The 18,607-nt window shown below is 38.6% G+C and overlaps 1 protein-coding gene and 1 pseudogene across 1 annotated transcript in view; one reads left to right on the top strand and one right to left on the bottom strand.

The window, feature by feature from the left end:
• The window catches only part of LOC133544461 (suppressor of tumorigenicity 14 protein homolog), a 480,364-nt pseudogene that overhangs the window by 313,706 nt on the left and 148,051 nt on the right, over positions 1-18,607 (bottom strand).
• LOC133544303 (potassium voltage-gated channel subfamily D member 1-like) overlaps positions 1-18,607 on the top strand; it is a 49,841-nt gene that overhangs the window by 22,581 nt on the left and 8,653 nt on the right. Inside the window, exons 4-5 of the mRNA XM_061889496.1 lie at positions 14,476-14,638; positions 17,388-17,471. Coding sequence (XP_061745480.1) covers positions 14,476-14,638; positions 17,388-17,471 — 247 coding nt within the window. The remainder of the gene's footprint in view (positions 1-14,475; positions 14,639-17,387; positions 17,472-18,607) is intronic.

Below are 18,607 nucleotides of genomic sequence, written 5' to 3'. Positions count from 1 at the left end.
TCATGTAGTAGATGACCCTCTATGTTCTCATGTTGTAGATGACCCTCTGATCTCATATCCTCGCTGACTCTGTAGGATCTCATGTTGTAGATGACCCTCTGTTTTCATGTTGTTGTTGATTCTCTAGGTTCTCATGTCGTAAATGACCCTTTATGTTCTCATGTCGTCATTGACCCTGTCGGTTCTCATGTCATAGATGACCCTCTACGTTCTCATGTCATCATTGACTCTGTAGGTTCCCATGTTGTAGATGACTCTGTAGTTTCTCATGTTGTAGATGACACTCTATTCTCATGTCGTTGTTGACTCTGTAGGTTCTCATGTTGGAGATGACCCTATAGGTTCTCATTTTGTAGCGAAAATAATGTAAAAATAATGTAATGTAAATAATTCAATGTATATACTATGATGATTAACTTGTGTGATGACTGTATTATGCTGATAGTATATATTTGTACCATGAATTGATTAACGTGGACCCCGACTTAAACAAGTTGAAAAACTTATTGGGGTGTTACCATTTAGTGGTCAATTGTACGGAATTTGTACTGCACTGTGCAATCTACTAATAAAAGTATCAATCAATCAAAAAAAGCCTCTATGTTCTCATGTCATCATTGACACTGTAGGTTCTCATGTCGTAGATGAACCTCTAAGTTCTCGTGTCATCGTTGGCTCTGTAGGTTCTCATGTTGTAGATGAACCTCTATGTTCTCATGTTGTAGATGACCCTCTGTTCTCATATCCTCGCTGACTCGGTAGGATCTCATGTTGTCTATGACTCTCCATGTTTTCATGTTGTTGATTATTCTCTAGGTTCTCATGTCGTAAATGACCCTTTATGTTCTCATGTCGTCATTGACTCTGTATGTTGTCATGTCGTAAATTCTGTAGTTTCTCATGTTGTAAATGAACCTCAATGTTCTCCTGTCATCATTGACACTGTAGGTTCTCATGTCGTAGATGACACTCTGTTCTCATGTCGTCGTTGACTCTGTAGGTTCTCATGTTGTAGATGAACCCAAAGCTCTCAATTTACCGGTCGATCTACGTTCCCATCCTCACCTATGGTCATGAGCTTTGGGTCATGACCGAAAGGATAAGATCACGGGTACAAGCGGCCGAAATGAGTTTCCTCCGCCGTGTGGCGGGGCTCTCCCTTAGAGATAGGGTGAGAAGCTCTACCATCCGGGAGGAACTCAAAGTAAAGCCGCTGCTCCTTCACATCGAGAGGAGCCAGATGAGGTGGTTCGGGCATCTGGTCAGGATGCCACCCGAACGCCTCCCTAGGGAGGTGTTTAGGGCACGTCCAACCGGTAGGAGGCCACGGGGAAGACCCAGGACACGTTGGGAAGACTATGTCTCCCGGCTGGCCTGGGAACGCCTCGGGATCCCCCGGGAAGAGCTAGACGAAGTGGCTGGGGAGAGGGAAGTCTGGGTTTCCCTGCTTAGGCTGTTGCCCCCGCGACCCGACCTCGGATAAGCGGAAGATGATGGATGGATGGATGGATTTATTAGTAGATTGCACAGTTCAGTACATATTTCGTACAATTGACCACTAAATGGTAACACCCAACATCATTGACTCTGTAGGTTCTCATGTCGTAAATGACACTCTGTTACCATGTCGTAGATGACTGTGTAGTTTCTCATGTTGTAGATGAACCTTTATGTTCTCATGTTATCATTGACACTGTAGGTTCTCATGTTGTAGATGAACCTCTATGTTCTCGTGTCGTAGTTGACTCTGTAGTTTCTCATGTTGTAAATGAACCTCAATGTTCTCCTGTCATCATTGACACTGTAGGTTCTCATGTCGTAGATGACACTCTGTTTTCATGTCGTCGTTGACTCTGTAGGTTCTCATGTTGTATATGAACATCTATGTTCTCATGTTGTAGATGAACCTCTATGTTCTCATGTTGTAGATGACCCTCTATTCTCATATCATCGCTGACTCGGTAGGATCTCATGTTGTAGATGACCCTCTATGTTTTCATGTTGTTGTTGATTCTCTAGGTTCTCATGGAATAAATCACCCTTTATGTTCTCATGATGTCATTGACTCTGTCAGTTCTCATGTCATAGTGACCCACTACTTTCTCATGTCATCATTGACCCTATGTTGTAATGTTGTGGTTTACTCCATGTTCTCATGACTTTGATTGATTGATACTTTAATAAGTAGATTGCACAGTTCAGTACATATTTCGTACAATTGACCACTAAATGGTAACACCCGACATTATTGACTCTGTAGGTTCTCATGTCGTAGATGACTATGTAGTTTCTCATGTTGTAAATGAACCTTTATGTTCTCATGTCTTCATTGACACTGTAGGTTCTCATGTTGTAGATGACGCTCTATGTTCTCGTGTCGTCGTTGACTCTGTAGGTTCTCCTGTTGTAAATGACGCACTATGTTCTCATGTCGTAGTTGACTCTGTAGGATCTCATGTCATAGTTGACTCTGTAGGATCTCATGTCATAGTTGACTCTGTAGGTTGTCATGTTGCAGATAAACCTGAATTCTTATGTCATTGACACTGTAGGTTCGCATGTCGTAGATGACACTCTGTTCTCATGTTGTTGTTGACTCTGTAGGTTCTCATGACGTAGTTTACTCTCTATGTTCTCACGTTTTTGTAGCCTCTTAAGGTTCTCATGTCGTAGATGACTGTCTATGTTCTCATGTTATTTTTGACTCTGTAGGTTCTCATGTCGTAGATTACTCTGTTCTCAAGTCATCTTTGACATTAGGTTCTCATGTTGTAGATGACACTCTGTTCTCATGTCGTCGTTGAATCTGTAAGTTCTCATTTTCTCATAATGTAGTTTACTGTGTCTGTTCTCATGTCGTAGTTGACACTGTAGGTTCTCATGTTGTAGATGACCCTGTATGTTCTCATGTCGACTCTCTATTTTCTTATGCCGTCGTTGACTCTGTAATTTCTCATGTTGCAGATGACCCTCTATGTTCTAATATTGTAGTATACTTTGTAGGTTCTCATGTAGATGACCATCTATGTTCTCATGTCGTCGTTGACTCTGTAGGTTCTCATGTTGTTGATGACCTCCTATATTCTCATGTCGTCGTTGACTCTGTAGGTTCTCATGTTATAGATGAACCTCTATGTTCTCATGTTTTTGTTGACTCTGTAGGTTCTCATGTAGTAAATGACCCTCTATGTTCTCATGTTGTTGTTGACTCTGTCGGTTCTCATGGTACAGAGGACCTCCTATGTTCTCATGTGGTTGTTGACTTTGTAGGTTCTCATGTTACAGAGGACATCCTATGTTCTCATGTTGTTGTTGAGTCTGTAGGTTCTCTTGTAGTAGATGATCCTCTATGTTCTTATGTTATTGTTGACTCTATAGATTGTCAAGTTGTCGATGACCTTCTATGTCTTCATGTTGTTGTTAATTCTGTAGGTTATCATGTTGTAGATGGCCTTCTATGTTCTAATGTTGTTGACTCTGTAAGTTCTCATTTTGTAGATGACCTTCTATGTTCTCATGTTGTTGTTGACGCTGTAGGTTTTCATATCGTAGATCAGGGGTCACCAACCTTTTTGAAACCAAGAGCTACTTCTTGGGTACTGATTAATGCGAAAGGCTACCAGTTTGATACACACTTAAATAAATTGCCAAAAATAGCCAATTTGCTCAATTCATATTTAATAAATAAATCTATATATATATATATTAAAAAAAGGGGTATTTCTGTCAGTCATTCCGTCGTCCATTTTTTCCTTTTACGGAAGTTTTTTTGTAGAGAATAAATAATGAAAAAAAACTCTTAATTGAAAAAAATGAAAATTTAATTTTGAAACATAGTTTATCTTCAATTTCAACTCTTTAAAATTCAAAATTCAACCGAAAAAAAGAAGAGAAAAACTAGCTAATACGAATCTTTTTGAAAAAATTTAAAAAAGAATTTATGGCACATCATTAGTAATTTTTTCTGATTAAGATTTTTAAAATTTTGATGACATGTTTTAAATAGGTTAAAATCCAATCTGCACTTTGTTAGAATATATAACAAATTGGACCAAGCTATATTTCTAACAAAGACAAATCATTATTTCTTCTAGATTTTCCAGAACAAAAATTTTAAAAGAAATTCAAAAGACTTTGAAATAAGATTTAAATTTGATTCTACAGATTTTCTAGATTTGCCAGAATATTTTTATTTTTATTTTAATCACAATAAGTTTGAAGAAATATTTCACAAAATTCTTAGTGGAAAAAACAAGCTAAAATGAAGAATTAAATTAAAATGCCTTTGTTATTCTTTACAATAAAAAAATAATAATTTATTTGAACTTTGATTTAAATTGTCAGGAAGTAATTTAAAAGGTAAAAAGGTATATGTGTTTAAAAATCCTAAAATCATTTTTAAGGTTGTATTTTTTCTCTAAAGTTGTTTTTCTGAAAGTTATAGGAAGCAAAGTAAAACACTAAATTAATTTATTTAAACAAGTGAAGACCAAGTCTTTAAAATATTTTCTTGGATTTTCAAATTCTATTTGAGTTTTGTCTCTCTTAGAATTAAAAATGTCAAAGCGAGACCAGCTTGCTAGTAAATAAATACAATTTAAAAAATAGAGGCAGCTCACTGGTAAGTGCTGCTATTTGAGCTATTTTTAGAACAGGCCAGTGGGCGACTCATCTGGTCCTTACGGGCAACGCGTTGGTGACCCCTATCGTAGATGATCCTCTATGTTCTCATGTTGTTGTTGACTCTATAGGTTCTCATGTAATAGATGATCCTCTATGTTCTCATGTTGTTGTTGACTCTATAGGTTCTCATGTAATAGATGATCCTCTATGTTCTCATGTTGTTGTTGACTCTATAGGTTCTCATGTTGTTGTTGACTCTATAGGTTCTCATGTAATAGATGATCCTCTATAGGTTCTCATGTTGTTGTTGACTCTATAGGTTCTCATGTAATAGATGATCCTCTATGTTCTCATGTGGTTGTTGACTCTATAGGTTCTCATGTAGTAGATGACCCTTTATGTTCTCATGTTGTTGTTGACTGTCGGTTCTCATGGTACAGAGGACTCCTTTGTTGACTCTGTAATTTCTCATGTTGCAGATGACCCTCTATGTTCTAATTTTGCAGTATACTTTGTAGGTTCTCATGTTGTAGATGACCATCTATGTTCTCATGTCGTCGTTGACTCTGTAGGTTCTCATGTTGTTGATGACCTCCTATATTCTCATGTCATCGTTGTTGACTCTGTAGGTTCTCATGTAGTAGATGACCCTCTATGTTCTCATGTGGTTGTTGACTCTGTAGGTTCTCATGTTACAGAGGACCTCCTATATTCTCATGTTGTTGTTGACTGTTGGTTCTCATGGTACAGAGGACTCCTTTGTTCTCATGTTGTAGATGACCATCTATGTTCTCATGTCGTCGTTGACTCTGTAGGTTCTCATGTTGTTGATGACCTCCTATATTCTCATGTCATTGTTGTTGACTCTGGCGGTTCTCATGTCGCAGATAACCCTCTATGTTCTCATGTTGTTGTTGACTCTGTAGGTTCTCATGTCGCAGATAACCCTCTATGTTCTCATTTTGTTGTTGAGTCTGTAGGTTCTCATTTTACAGAGGACCTATGTTCTCATGTTGTTTTTGACTGTCGGTTCTCATGTTACAGAGAACTTCTATGTTCTCATGTTGCTGTTGAGTCTGTAGGTTCTCATGTCGTAGATGATCCTCTATGTTCTCATGCTGTTGTTGACTATGTAGGTTCTCATGTTACAGAAGACCTTTCTTGTTCTCATGTGGTTGTTGACTCCGTAGGTTCTCATGTCGTGGATGATCCTCTGTGTTCTCATGCTGTTGTTGACTATGTAGGTTCTCATGTTACAGAGGACCTCCCTTGTTCTCATGTGGTTTTTGACTCTGTTGGTTCTCATGTTGTAGATGATATTCTATGTTCTCATGTTGTTGTAGACTCTGTAGGTTCTCATGTTACAGAGGCCCTCATATGTTCTCATGTTGTTTTTGACTCTGTCGGTTCTCATGTTACAGAGGAATTTTATGTTCTCATGTTGTTGTTGAGTCTGTAGGTTCTCATATCTCGTAGATGACCTTCTATGTTCTCATGTTGTAGACTCTGTAGGTTCTCATGTTACAGAGGACTCCTATGTTCTCATGTTGTTGACTCTGTCGGTTCTCATGTTACAGAGGACTTCTATGTTCTCATGTTGTTGTAGTCTGTAGGTTCTCATGTCATAGATGACCATCTATGTTCTCATGTCGTCATTGACTCTGTAGGTTTTCATGTTGTTGATGACCTCCTATATTTTCATGTCGTCGTTGTTGACTCTATAGGTTCTCATGTAGTAGATGATCCTCTATGTTCTCATGTGGTTGTTGACTCTGTAGGTTCTCATGTTACAGAGGACCTCCTATATTCTCATTTTGTTGTTGACTGTCGGTTCTCATGGTACAGAGGACTCCTTTGTTGTCATATTGTTGTTGACTCTGTAGGTTCTCATGTCGCAGATAACCCTCTATGTTTTCATGTTGTTGTTGACTCTGTAGGTTCTCATGTCGCAGATAACCCTCTATGTTCTCATGTTGTTGTTAACTCTGTAGGTTCTCATGTTACAGAGGACCTTTGTTCTCATGTTGTTTTTGACTGTCGGTTCTCATGTTACAGAGAACTTCTATGTCCTCATGTTGCTGTTGAGTCTGTAGGTTCTCATGTCGTGGATCAGGGGTCTCAGACACGCGGCCCGTGAGAAGTTATTTTGCGGCCCCCACTGTAATATGAAAGTTTAATGTTAGTGCGGCCCGCGAGTTTTATAATAATGGTGCTTGACAGCGTTGTGTTATTTAGGTCCAGAATGGTTCTTTCAACGTTCTGGGTTGCCTACCCCTGCGTTAGTGGAAAAGCGCCAAATGAGTGAAAGCGACAGAGACGTTGCCATGGAGACGAGGGTTTTCTTACGTGCCTGGCTGCAGTCACACCGCGACACCTGTCCGTCAGTAATAACAGTCTCCGATAACCTGAACCAATTCAAACTGTTATTTATTTTTTTTATTGTTTAATTTGCATTGCCTCACACGATGAACTCTACATATATTCCTACATGACACTCCGGGAGCCGTCACTCTTTTGTGCTCACTACCCCTGTACTTTCCGGTACTATTATCTGCCGACCGTCGTGTTGCTGTAGGGAAGAAAAGCGGAACGACACACATTGCGGAAAAAACAATATTCTCCAAACATGTCTTTTTTAAAGCCTGCAGTGAAGAGAAAGGTTCGTGATGAGCAAAGACAATTCCAGGAAAAGTGTGAGATGCAATATTTCTCGGTTGAGCACAGGGGCAGCCCGACGTCTCTTATTTGCACAGAGAAATACAAAATAAAAGTACAAAATACAAGGGATACAATTTGAAATGTCATTATACAACTAGACATGCTGAGGAGTATGCAACATTTTTTTGAAGAAATCTTTTCTTGCGGCCCAGCCTCACCCAGACTCCGCGTCCAGTGGCCCCCTGGTAAATTGAGTTTGAGACCCCTGTCGTAGATGATCCTCTATGTTCTCATGCTGTTGTTGACTCAGTAGGTTCTCATGTTACAGAAGACCTTCCTTGTTCTCATGTGGTTGTTGACTCTGGAGGGTCTCATGTTACAGAGGACATCCCTTGTTCTCATGTGGTATTTGACTCTGTTGGTTCTCATGTTGTAGACGATATTCTATGTTCTCATGTTGTTGTAGACTCTATAGGTTCTCATGTTACAGAGGACCTCCTATGTTTTCATGTTGTTTTTGAGTCTGTCGGTTCTCATGTTACAGAGGACTTCTATGTTTGCATGTTGTTGTTGAGTCTGTAGGTTCTCATGTCTCGTAGATGACCCTCTATGTTCTCATGTTGTAGATTCTGTAGGTTCTCATGTTACAGAGGACTCCTATGTTCTCATGTTGTTGTTGACTCTGTAGGTTCTCATGTTACAGTGGACTCCTAAGTTCTCACGTTGTTGTTGAGTCCATAGGTTCTCATGTCGTAGATGATCCTCTATGTTCTCATGTTGTTGTTGACACTATAAGTTGTCATGTAGTAGATGACCCTATGTTTTCATATTGTTGTTGACTCTGTAGGTTCTCATGTTGTAGATGATCCTTTTTGTTCTCATGTTGTTGTTGACTCTGTAGGTTCTCATGTCGTAGATGATCCTCTTTGTTCTCATGTTGTTGTTAATTCTTTAGGTTATCATGTTACAGAGGACCTCTTATGTTGTCATGTTGTTGTTGACTCTGTCGGTTCTCATGTTACAGAGGACTCCTATGTTCTCATGTCGTCGTTAAACCTGTAGGTTCTCATGTGGTTTTTTTCTCTCTATGTTCTCATGTCGTAGATGACCTTTTATGTTCTCATGTTGTTGTTAACTCTGTAGGTTCTCATGTAGTAGTTTACCTATGTTCTAATGTTGTTGACTCTGTAAGTTCTCATTTTGTTGTTGACAATGTTACAGAAGACCTCCCTTGTTCTCATGTGGTTGTTGACTCTATAAGTTCTCATGTAGTAGATGACCCTCTATGTTCTCATGTGGTTGTTGACTCTGTAGGTTCTCATGTTCCATAGGACCTCCAATGTTCTCATGTTGTTGTTGACTCTGTCGGTTCTCATGTTACAGAGGACTCCTATGTTCTCATGTTGTTGTTGAGTCTGTAGGTTCTCATGTAGTAGATAACCCTCTATATTCTCATGTTGTTGTTGAGTCTGTCGGTTCTCATGTTACAAAGGACTTCTATGTTCTCATGTTGTTGTAGACTCTGTCGGTTTTCATGTCACAGAGGACTTCTATGTTCTCATGCTGTCGTTGACTCTGTAGGTTCTCATGTCGTAGGTTATGGATGTCGAAGTCAAATACAGAGTGAGCAAAAATTCAAAACTGAACAAAGCTGTGGGCCAAGGTTGAACTAATTAACCTTTTAATAAGGACCCAAACAAGTTTTGCATCAAATATTTAAATTTTCCTGAAGGAACTCTCCTGAACTAATCAATAAAGTACTATCTATCTATATATTGAACAAGCAAAGCTTATATAACTTTATAGTGACATGCAAAATCCAGTTTCAAATAATAATAATAATTAAAGGGGAACATTATCACCAAACCTATGTAAGCGTTAATATATACCTTGATGTTGCAGAAAAAAGACCATGTATTTTTTTGACCGATTTCTGAACTCTAAATGGGTGAATTTTGGCGAATTAAACGCCTTTCTGTTTATCGCCCATGTGGTGATGACGTCAGAACGTGACGTCTCCCAGATAATACAGCCGCAATTTTCATTTTCAACACATTACAAAGACCGGGTCTCAGCTCTGTTATTTTCCGTTTTTTCTACTATTTTTTGGAACCTTGGAGACATCATGCCTCGTCTGTGTGTTGTCGGAGGGTGTAACAACACTAACAGGGAGGGATTCAAGTTGCACCACTGGCAAGAAATCTGCCGCCAGACCCCAATTGAGTGTACCAGAGTGTCTGCACATTTTACCGGCGATGCTAAGACAGACATGGCACAGAGATGTATGGATAACCTGCAGATGCATTTGCAACGATTAAGTCAACGAAATCACAAAGGTGAGTTTTGTTGATGTTATTGACTTATGTGCTAATCAGACATATTTGGTCGCAGAATGACTGCCAGCTAATCGATGCTAACATGCTATTTACGCTAGCTGTATGTACATTTGAAACTAGATACCCACATTTAATGCGAAACAAACACCCACCAATCGACGGATTTAAGTTGCTCCAGTGTCACAAGATGCGAAAGTCCTGATCGTTTGGTCTGCACATTTTACCGGTGATGCTAATAAGGCAGCCATGCTATGGGCCACTTCATTAGGTACACCCATGCTATGGCCGAATAGCGTCAATAGCTATTCGCCCAATAGCGTCAGTTTCTTCTTCAATTTCGTTTTCGCTATCTGCCTCCATACTCCGACCATGTGTTTCAATACATGCGTAATCTGTTGAATCGCTTAAGCCGCTGAAATCCGAGTCTGAATCCGGGCTAATGTCGCTATATCTTGCTGTGGTAACCGCCATGTTGTTTGCATTGGCAGCACTGTATGACGTCACAGGGAAATGGACAGTCGCATCGATCAAGAACTTTAAAGCTTTTTTTAGGGATATTCAGGGAGGTGTAAAATTTTGAAAAAAACTTCGAAAAATAAAACAAGCCACTGGGAACTGATTTTTACAGTTTTTAACCCTTTTGAAATTGTGATAATGTTCCCCTTTAAAAAAAAAGATATCAATGGCATATCAAATAACATTTTAATAAAAAAGGAATGCCTCTTTTCTATTTACAACATTCTGATGTAAATATCAAAATAAACTTTTTCCACAGGCTAATAATAAATTTGAAAATAAAATAACAATAATGAATGAATCCAACATTCTAGCCTTGAAGTAGCAAGAGAAAGTGGGTGAATAAAACGTTCATCATTGCTCAGTTTGCTACACTTATTTGCTTTAACACTGAATATGGAACAAGCAATGCTTATATAACTTAATAGTGCACAATGAACTTTCAAAAAACAATCCCAAAAACATCAACGGTGTATTAAATCCAATTTTTTTTTAAATAAATACAACAATGACTCTTTTCTATTTGCAGCCTTCTGAGGTAAATATCAACATTAACTTTTTCCACAGGCTAATAAATTTTTGGGGGTTTGGTGGTAGCTGGGGGGTGTATATTGTAGCGTCCCGGAAGAGTTAGTGCTGCAAGGGGTTCTGGGTATATGTTCTGTTGTGTTTATGTTGTGTTACGGTGCGGATGTTCTCCCGAAATGTGTTTGTCGTTCTTGTTTGGTGTGGGTTCACAGTGTGGCGCATATTTGTAACAGTTTTAAAGTTTTTTATACGGCCACCCTCAGTGTGACCTGTATTGCTGTTGACCAAGTATGCCTTTCATTCACTTAAGTGTGTGTAAAAGCCACATATATTGTGTGGCTGAGCCGGCACGCAGTTTGTATGGAGGAAAAGCAGACGTGACGACAGGTTGTAGAGGACGCTAAAGATAGTGGCTTTAAGGCACGCCCCCAATATGGTTGTCCGGGTGGATATCTGGAAAAATTCGGGAGAATGGTTGCCCTTGGAGATTTTCGGGAGGCGCACTGAACTTCAGGAGTCTCCTGGGGTAAATCGGGAGGGTTGGCAAGTATGAGTATTAGCGGTGATATCGGCACCGCCGCTGTATAATACTGGCTGGCCAGCTCCAATGTTAATTTGATATTGCCTCAAGGGCCAAATGAAATTACACAGCGGGCCAAATTTGACCTGCGGGCCAGAGTTTGACACCCATGTCGTAGATGACCTTCTATGCATTCATGTTTTAGTTGACTCTGTAGGTTCTCATGTTGCCAGGTGATATTCTCATGCGTGAAAGGGACAAGCGGTAGAAAATGAACGGATGGATGTTTCAGGCTGCTTGTGTTATAGAAAAAGGAGTTGTAATACTTGGGTTTGCAGTCCCGTCATATGTGAGCTGGGAGCAAAGACCTTGCTTTGTTTAGAACCTGCACTCTGGTCCAAGGAGAGCAAATAAGTGAATTAGCATCGGCCGTGTGCTGAATCACCTCCTGATTGGCCGATAAGCATCCAGCTGAGTGTGCCATTGGTCAGCTGGCTGCTAATGGCCTATTGTATTTTTTTTTTATCCGCGCTGATCTGGGATCAGAACACGCTGACTTTCATGAAAAAGCTTTAATTTACTGCGTCCTTGCCTCCTTGACTGTGTTGTCACGGTTACCAGTGAACACGGCGAGACCTGATAAGCTTGTTGTTCCTCTCCAAGGCAGAGTTTCCCTCCATGTTGAGTCGAGGATGACATAATCCCGTCATGAAATATTGAACGCGCTCGCCAGAACCGGGCCTGACCCTGCTCTTAAGGGACCGCCCACTCTTGTAAGCTTTTATTTGGCATGACGCCACGACACACCCCACCCTCCAGTTAAGTGTGTGTTTAAAGGTGCATCCACTTCTTTGACTGCAGGACAGTACAGTGGGGCAAAAAAGTATTTAGTCAAGTTCTGTGCAAGTTCGCCCACTTAAAATGATGACAGAGGTCTGTAATTTTCATCATAGGTACACTTCAACTGTGAGAGACAGAATGTGGGAAAAAAATCCAGGAATTCACATTGTAGGAATTTTTAAGAATTTATTTGTAAATTATGGTGGAAAATACGTATTTGGTCAACCATTCAAAGCTCTCACTGATGGAAGGAGGTTTTGGCTCAAAATCTCACGATACACGGCCCCATTCATTCTTTCCTTAACACGTATCAACCGTCCTGTCCCCTTAGCAGAAAAACAGCCCCAAAGCATGATGTTTCCACCCCCATGCTTCACAGTAGGTATGGTGTTCTTAGGATGCAACTCAGTATTCTTCTTCCTCCAAACACGACGAGTTGAGTTTATACTTGATGAAATTAAACAATGGATGTCCGCTAACTTTTTGCAACTCAACGCCCAAAAAATGGAAATGCTGATTATCGGTCCTGCTAGACACCGACCTCTATTTAATAATACAACTTTAACATTTGACAACCAAACAATTAAACAAGGGGACTCGGTAAAGAATCTGGGTATTATCTGCGACCCAACTCTCTCCTTTGAGCCACACATTAAAAGCGTTACTAAAACGGCCTTCTTTCATCTCCGTAATATTGCTAAAATTCGCTCCATTTTGTCCACTAAAGATGCCGAGATCATTATCCATGCGTTTGTTACGTCTCGTCTCGATTATTTTCAGGTCTCCCCATGTCTAGCATTAAACGATTACAGTTGGTACAAAATGCGGCTGCTAGATTTTTGACAAGAACAAGAAAGTTTGATCACATTACGCCTGTACTGGCTCACCTGCACTGGCTTCCTGTGCACTTAAGATGTGACTTTAAGGTTTTACTACTTACGTATAAAATACTACACGGTCTAGCTCCATCCTATCTTGCCGATTGTATTGTACCATATGTCCCGGCAAGAAATCTGCGTTCAAAGGACTCCGGCTAATTAGTGATTCCTAAAGCCCCCCAAAAAGTCTGCGGGCTATAGAGCGTTTTCCGTTCGGGCTCCAGTACTCTGGAATGCCCTCCCGGTAACAGTTCGAGATGCTACCTCAGTAGAAGCATTTAAGTCTCACCTTAAAACTCATTTGTATACTCTAGCCTTTAAATAGACCTCCTTTTTAGACCAGTTGATCTGCCGCTTCTTTTCTTTTTCTCCTCTGTACCCCCCTCTCTTGTGGAGGGGGTCCGGTCCGATGGCCATGGATGAAGTACTGGCTGTCCAGAGTCGGGACCCAGGATGGACCGCTCGTCGGGACCCAGGATGGACCGCTCGCCTGTGTATCGGTGGAGGACATCTCTACGATGCTGATCCGCCTCCGCTTGGACTGGTTTCTTGTGGACATGACTCTCGGTGCTGTCTTGGATCCGCTTTGAACTGAACTCTCGCGGCTGTGTTGGATCCACTATGGATTGAACTTTCACAGTATCATGTTAGACCCGCTCGACATCCATTGGTTTTGGTCCCCAAGGGGTGGGAGGGAGGGGTTGCCCACATTTGTGGTCGTCTCCAAGGTTCTCATAGTCATTATTGTCACCAACGTCCCACTGGGTGTGAGTTTTCCTTGCCCTTATGTGGGTTCTTCCGAGGATGTCGTAGTTGTAGTGGTTTGTGCATTCCTTTGAGACATTTGTGATTTAGGGCTATATAAATAAACATTGATTGATTTATTGATTGATTATACCAAAATGGATACATGGATAATACAGCAGAGGATTGGGAGAATGTCATGTGGTCAGATGAAACCAAAATAGAACTTTTTGGTATAAACTCAACTCGTCTTGTTTGGAGGAAGAAGAATACTGAGTTGCATCCCAAGAACACCATACCTACTGTGAAGCATGGGGGTGGAAACATCATGCGTTGGGGCTGTTTTTCTGCTAAGGGGAGAGGACGATTGATCCGTGTTAAGGAAAGAATGAATGGGGCCATGTATCGTGAGATTTTGAGCCAAAACCTCCTTCCATCAGTGAGAGCTTTCAATGGTTGACCATATACTTACTTTCCACCATAATTTACAAATAAATTATTTAAAATTCCTACAATGTGAATTCCTGGATTTTTTTTCCACATTCTGTCTCTCACAGTTGAAGTGTACTTACGATTAAAATTACAGACCTCCGTCATCATTTTAAGTGGGAGAACTTGCACAATCGGTGGCTGACTAAATACTTTTTTGCCCCACTGTACATTTGAAGATGTCTGCAAAAACACAGTCACGATGACATCAAACGACAGAAGGTCACATGTTGCACGATGCCTCTCTGTTACCATGGTTACGACGAGCCACTTCCACGCTAGTCTCTCGACCAGATGAGTTATTTCTGCCGCCTTTTGACGACCTCTGTGCGGTGGTCCGCAGGTACGGCGACATGGTCCCCAACACCATCGCTGGGAAGATTTTCGGCTCCATCTGCTCGCTGAGCGGCGTGCTGGTCATCGCCCTCCCCGTGCCCGTCATCGTGTCCAACTTCAGTCGCATCTACCACCAGAACCAGCGAGCCGACAAGATGCGAGCGCAGCAGGTCGGACGCCATTTTGCTACACAATTACACACATACTTTTACACCTGTGACAGCACAACTCTTGTCTTGAAAAACGTCTTCCTGCTGGAAAATGTTGACAAGATTGACTTGTGAGACAACGCCATAGAGGTTCATTTGTGTCTTTATAACGAAAGCTTCTTTTTTTTTTTACACTGAATTTATGTTATTAAATTTTTTACATGGATTGAAATTCATCAGCAAAATAGTGTTTGAAAATTCAATTTGTTAAAATTCAGTGTAAAACAAACATAAAAAAAGCATTTAAAAATATGCATAAAAACGTTGCGTTAAAGAAATACAGTGTATAAAAATTCAATGGAAAATAATTCAGTCCATAAAAGTTCAGTGTAAAAAAAGTCAGTGTATAAAAAAATCAATGTAAAAAAAATTAGTACAATTTTTTTTTAATAAAAATTCAGTGTATATGAAATTTAGGGTAACAAAATCGGTGTATAACAATTCAGTGTAGAAAATGCGGTGTAAAAAAAATTCTGTGTTTAAAAAATCATCATTAAAAAATTATGTATAAAATTGTATGAAAAAATTAAGAGTATGAAAATTCAGTGGTGTAAATAAATTTAGTGTAAAAAAAATAAGTGTATACAAATTCAGGGGGAAAAAATGTCATGTATAAAAATTAATCCATTTTCCATCCATTTTCTACCGCTTATTCCCTTTCGGGGTCGCAGGGGGCGCTGGCGCCTATCTCAGCTACAATCGGGCGGAAGGCGGGGTACACCCTGGACAAGTCGCCACCTCATCGCAGGGCCTGTATAAAAATTCATCATTAAAAAATTATGTATTAAATTGTATGAAAAAAATCAGTGTATGAAAATTCAGTGTAATTAAATCAAGTGTAAAAAAAAGTAGTGTATAAAAATTGAGGGGAAAAAAATTCCTGTATAAAAATTCGGTGTATATTAAATTTAGCGTAAAAGAAATTGATGTATAAAAATTCAGTCCATAAAAACACTGCGTATGAAACTTCATCATTAAAAAATTATGTATAAAAATTTTATGAAAACATTCAATGTACGAAAATTCAGTGTAAACAAATTTAGTGTATCAAAATTAAGTCTAAAAAAATCAGAGTATGAAAATTCAGGGAATTCTTTTTTTTAGAAAAATTTTGTGCATATGAAATTTAGCGTATAAAACTTGTGTGTATAAAAATTCAGCATAAATAAATGCAGTGTGTAAAAATGCTGCATAACATGTATAAAAAAATATTAAAAAATGATGTGTAAAAATTGTGTGGAAAAAATGAAGTGTATGAAAGTTAATTGTAAAAAAAATATCGGTGCATACAAATTCAGGGGGAAAAATGTATGTATAAAAATGTGTTGTATATGAAATTTTCCGTAAAAAAAAAACCTGTGTATAAAATTCAGCGTAAAAATTCCAGTATTTAAAAATTCAATGTAAAAAAAATTCAGTACATAAAAATTGGGCGGAAAAAAAGCCAGTGTATAAAAATTCAGTGTAAAAAAATTCTGTCTATCAAAATTCATCATTACAAGATTATGTATAAAAATTGTATTAAAAATATCAGTATATAAAAATTCAGGGGGAAAATAATTAATGTATAAACATTCGGTGTGTATTAAATTTAGCGTAAAATAAATCTGTGTTTGAAAATTTTGTGTAAAAAAAATCTGTGTATAAAAATTCAATGTAAAAAAATGAGTGTATAAAATTCTGTATATAAAAGTCATCATTAAAAAAATTATGTATAAGAATTGTGTGAGAAAATTCAGTGTATGAAAATTAAGTGTGAAAAAAATCAGGGGGAAAATTAATGTATTAAAATGTGTTGTATTTGAAGTTTAGTGTAAAAATCTGTGTATTAAATTTCATTGTAAAAAATCCATTGTATAAAAATTCAATATAAAAAAATTAAATGTAAAACAATTCAGCGTACAAAAACTCAGTGTATAAAACATTCAGCTTAAAAAAATCAGCGCAAAAGAAAATCAGGATAGAAAAAGTCAATGCAGAAATGTTTGTAGATATGATAACATTTGACAACGAATACTTCTACACCGATTGTTGATTCCTTTAACAGTGAATTTTTACACTTTGAATTTCAAAATGTCCAAATTCAATAAAATTGTCAAAATAAAATTTGATGTAAAAAGAAAAAAAATTTCAAACGCAAAATATTAATTGTCCAAAAAAGTTTTTGTAATATAGACACAAATTACCCTTCACACAGCGCCCTCTCCTGGATTGATTTCTGCAGTAATTCTACCCTGGCCTGTAGATAGCGCCATCATGCCACGCTCTATCTAAGTTACCTTAAAAAAAAAAAAACCCTAACAATTACAATTTCATGCAAAGAAAAGAAAATAAGTAAATGCCGAATAGGCAAATATCTACTGTACTGTTTAGTTACACACTTCCTGTTTAGTGCAAAATAAGCTTCAAAATAAAAACTGTGTTGTGTGTACCTGGATTCTAACAAGTTTTAAAATCTAAAATAATCAACACAAACGGAGGAAAACTATGTCAACACACAAAGATCAAGACTTAAGAAGTCTCTGGACAAAGTCACAAATCATTTGTATTTAAATGTAAAAATTTTAGCTTATGTCGACAACCGGTTATGTTGGCCTCACTCACTCAGTCAAAGGGGCGTCAATTTTTTGTGCTTGTTTGTTTGCTGAGATATTTGTGATATTTGTGTTTTATTTCAAAGCAATTCATTGAACCTAAACTTGTCCAACAGAAAGTTCGTATGGCTCGGATCCGCATGGCAAAGAAAGGAACAACAAACGCTTTCCTGCAGTACAAAGAAGACCGAGCCCTGGGGGTGAGACACACACACACACACACACACACACACACACACGTTCTTGTATTTGTAACCTTCTTGAGATCTCGGAAAAATGCCTACCTCTTTAGGACCACCCTTTCTAGATATATTGCATTAATAATATGTACATACTATGCAAATATAAAAAAGGTATGTTTGTAGTTAATATTTTTGGTTTTTCATTGTTTTTTAATCTTCATTATTTACTTCAAGTTATTACGGTATGTCTCTTTATACATATTTATATAATTTTGTAAATACATTTTGGCGTGAGGGGGCGCACTTCAAATGTTTACACACACTTGTTATTTCATATGTTGACGAGAGGGGGATCACTTTTAAAAGCGACACACAGTCAATTTGAAAAAGCCCTCCTTTTTGGGACCACCCTCATTTTCATAGATGTCACCACCAGGGGTGCAAATGAGACATTCTCTATTAGATGTAATGGTTTTCCGTATTAGGACCATGATTTATGTCCTAACTTGTTCACACCTCCTCATATGGAAGCTACTTTTCCTTGTTGGTGTCACAAGAAGGGTAGAAATACAAGAACACTCACTCACACACATTCTTGTATTTGTTACCTTCTTGAGACCTCGGAAAATTGCCTACCTCTTTAGGACCACCCTTTCTAGATATATAAAGATTTGTATTTACAACATTAATAATACATACATACTATGCAAATATAAAAAAGGTAAGTTTTTAGTCAATGTTTTGGGTTTGTAATTATTTTTTTATCTTCACTATTTACTTCAAGTTATTACAGTATGTCTCTATATACATATTTATTAATTTTTTTAAATTAATTTAGGCCAGAGGGGGCGCATTTCAATTTCTTACACACACTTCTTATTACATATGTTGGCCAGAGGAGGAGCACTTCAAATGTTTACACACACTTGTTATTTCATATGTTGACCAGAGGGGGAGCACTTTTAAAAGCGACACACAGTCAATTTGAAAACTCCCACCTTTTTGGGACCACCCTCATTTTGATAGATGTCACCACCAGGGAGTGCAAATGATCCATCCATCCATCCATCCATCCATCCATCCATCATCTTCCGCTTATCCGAGGTCGGGTCGCGGGGGCAACAGCCTAAGCAGGGAAGCCCAGACTTCCCTCT

Source organism: Nerophis ophidion, linkage group LG27 (genome assembly GCF_033978795.1).
Source record: "Nerophis ophidion isolate RoL-2023_Sa linkage group LG27, RoL_Noph_v1.0, whole genome shotgun sequence".
NCBI lineage: Eukaryota > Metazoa > Chordata > Actinopteri > Syngnathiformes > Syngnathidae > Nerophis > Nerophis ophidion.
This window is presented reverse-complemented; position numbering and strand designations above follow the sequence as displayed.